Below are 2,500 nucleotides of genomic sequence, written 5' to 3'. Positions count from 1 at the left end.
TGCCTTTGTTCCAGTGTCGGTGATGTCCTGCTCTTTTCCCTCGTGTTTTACTTTGCCTTTATCGTTATGGTCCCTCGACCTTCTGTGTCGATTTCCGCCAACACCAGCAAGCTACAATTGGTCAAGATGTAAAGTGTCTTCGCAGGGAGGTTATTCTGTGGCTCCTTTTCGGGGTTATGCCTGTGTACAGGAGTCACAGCAGTCAGCCCTTACCCATTTACTGCACCATTTGAACTACTTCCCGCGTGATCGAGACACCTGTCTGTTTCTTCGGAGTTTGGTGTCCATGGACGTCGGGCCAGCCACCGTCTATTTTGTTCTTGTTTCAACTTTCCGTCAATCTGTATTAGTTCTCCCTCCTCTGGAAGTTCAAGCATTTTTGGCGCTTTGCTTAGGAAACAATCTCATTGTTTATAAGACTTTCACTTTCGGTTTGAATGATGAGATCATCATAGAATCTGTTCGGCTGACGAAGTATCCGAGAAGTTAGTTTTAATAGGTGTTCCAAATTCCCTTGACTTCTGCCAAATTAGATTCGTGAAATATGTATGTTTGTCGGGCTTTCAGGAAATGGCATGCAATAATCTGCAGTGATTATTCTTATCTACGATCGGTAATCATGGTTAAATAATTATTTGTCATTCAAGCTGTTTAGCAAGTCGTTGCTCTGAGTCAAATAGTTACATTAGACAGAGATGTGTTCGAAAGGAAGGCAACGAAGAGGAACGAAAGACGATGAATATCGGTGAATACTCAATGCAAGTGTTAGGTGTGCGTATGGAAATGGTTTTTAAGAAGGATGATTAAATGTTGCCGGAGCCGCTTTCCAAACATCAGCTAATAGGTAATCCTCAGAAGTAATTTTAATCAAAATGTAATACCATTCATATGACACATCCAAGACGGATTAGAAAGCAGATCAAATTGCTATAACAGGAGAGTGTGTGGCTGGTATTAGCAGGCTCTCTTACATTCACACATTCAACCAGGTTCAAAGAGAACAATTTTCCTTCAGTGCTTTCACACCCACCCTCGTTTGTGCGCACGTGATCTATAAGCGAGAGGAGGGGGGCGGCCATTCACATCGTAAATGCAAAGTGGCATAAATGAATCGCATTTCCTATTCTCTGAAACGAGACAAAATAACATCCACACCAAATACCCTCGGTAACGAACACGATAATCCGAAAGGTAGAAATCTGGCTCGGATTCCTCCAAAAGGAAAATGCCATGACTGAGGGATGATTCCGAACGCTTTGCTTTCACAGCCATGCCCGACGAACGAAACGGCCCTCTACCACCCCCGCGTTGGCCAGAGCTCGACTCCAGCATGCCGACTAATCCCCTGTGGCCCTCAGATCCTGACTGCTCCATGTGAGTCTTTATTCGCCTCCCCTTCGCTCCCCTCTGTTTCCCTCCCTTCGGCCCTCTTTTGTTTCTCGCCCTTCTCGCTTCATTTGTCTCTCTCTCTTTTATTTACCCCGTCGTTGCTCTCGCTCCCTTCTAATTCCCTCCTTTCGCCCCCTTTTGTTTCTCGCCCTTCTCGCATCATTTGTCTTTCTTTTTTTTACCCCGTCGTTGCTCTCTCTCCATTTCTCTCTTTCTTTATCTGTGTTTCCTACTGCGCCCCCTCTCTCTTCTATTCCCCTTTCCTTCTCTTTCTTTACTTCTGTTTCCCAGAGGCCAACTACTACAATTTCAGCGTAATCTTGTACGAAAATTAGGATGTAAAAAATATTCTTTTTCGCCTTGTTTTAACTACTTTCCCTGGCACTCGCTGGTATGGGACTGCACTACGGTTTGTCAGTTGGGGATAATACAACCATCAGGCTGTGTATGAATACAGCCTGTATTTCTCGTGATATTACACAGTTGATGTCGGGTTTAGAGGAGGCTCACTGAAGAAGTAAAGCAATGGCTCTACTAAAAAGGAAATGAGTTTCTAATTCTAAATGTCAAAGCCATTCCACGAAACATCATGGAAACACCATGATATATATTGCTTTTATTATCTTGAAGCTCTCGTTATTAAAACAAATGAAGCAATCCCTGCTGTTCTGGCCAAAGTTTGGGTTTACAACCCGTAGGCTTTTTCAATAAGATTTTGTCAATTAGCTATCACGAGTTACTGATGACTGTCCTTGAATATATCGATTTTCTATGTAAATAAGAATCTTTTGGCCTGCAAAGGAGTGATACATTTATGAAACTAATATTTTACTTAGCCAATAATGAAATGCAGCGATTTCATTAACTGAGTCACGAACAGGACACTGGAACTGCACAATTTCCTGTCAATGTATAGATTGTTTTTTTGGTTCACGAATTGTATTTTCATGCTGAAACGCATATAGTTTGTTTGCTTATTTGTGTGTGTGATAACGCGTGCATTATCCTCAGCATTATGCTGCTTATTCTTCCAGGTATAATGTTTCGTTTCCCCTCAAAGTCCGGAAAACGTTCCTGGTGTCTTTCCCGCGCTCTGGCAACAGCTGGACTC

At 42.8% G+C, this 2,500-nt stretch overlaps 1 protein-coding gene across 1 annotated transcript in view; it reads left to right on the top strand.

The window, feature by feature from the left end:
- The window catches only part of LOC122267043 (sialate:O-sulfotransferase 1), an 11,345-nt gene that overhangs the window by 2,417 nt on the left and 6,428 nt on the right, over window positions 1-2,500 (top strand). The window contains exons 4-5 of the mRNA XM_086534345.1: window positions 1,269-1,374; window positions 2,424-2,500. The exon at window positions 2,424-2,500 is cut by the window's right edge and continues 69 nt beyond it. Coding sequence (XP_086390471.1) covers window positions 1,269-1,374; window positions 2,424-2,500 — 183 coding nt within the window. The remainder of the gene's footprint in view (window positions 1-1,268; window positions 1,375-2,423) is intronic.

This window comes from Penaeus japonicus, unplaced genomic scaffold (genome assembly GCF_977035675.1).
Source record: "Penaeus japonicus unplaced genomic scaffold, GWHDUDI00000001_assembly GWHDUDI00000003, whole genome shotgun sequence".
In the NCBI taxonomy this organism is placed as follows: Eukaryota; Metazoa; Arthropoda; class Malacostraca; order Decapoda; family Penaeidae; genus Penaeus; species Penaeus japonicus.
The sequence above is the reverse complement of the archived record's forward strand: the minus strand, read 5'-3'. Positions and strand labels throughout refer to the sequence as shown.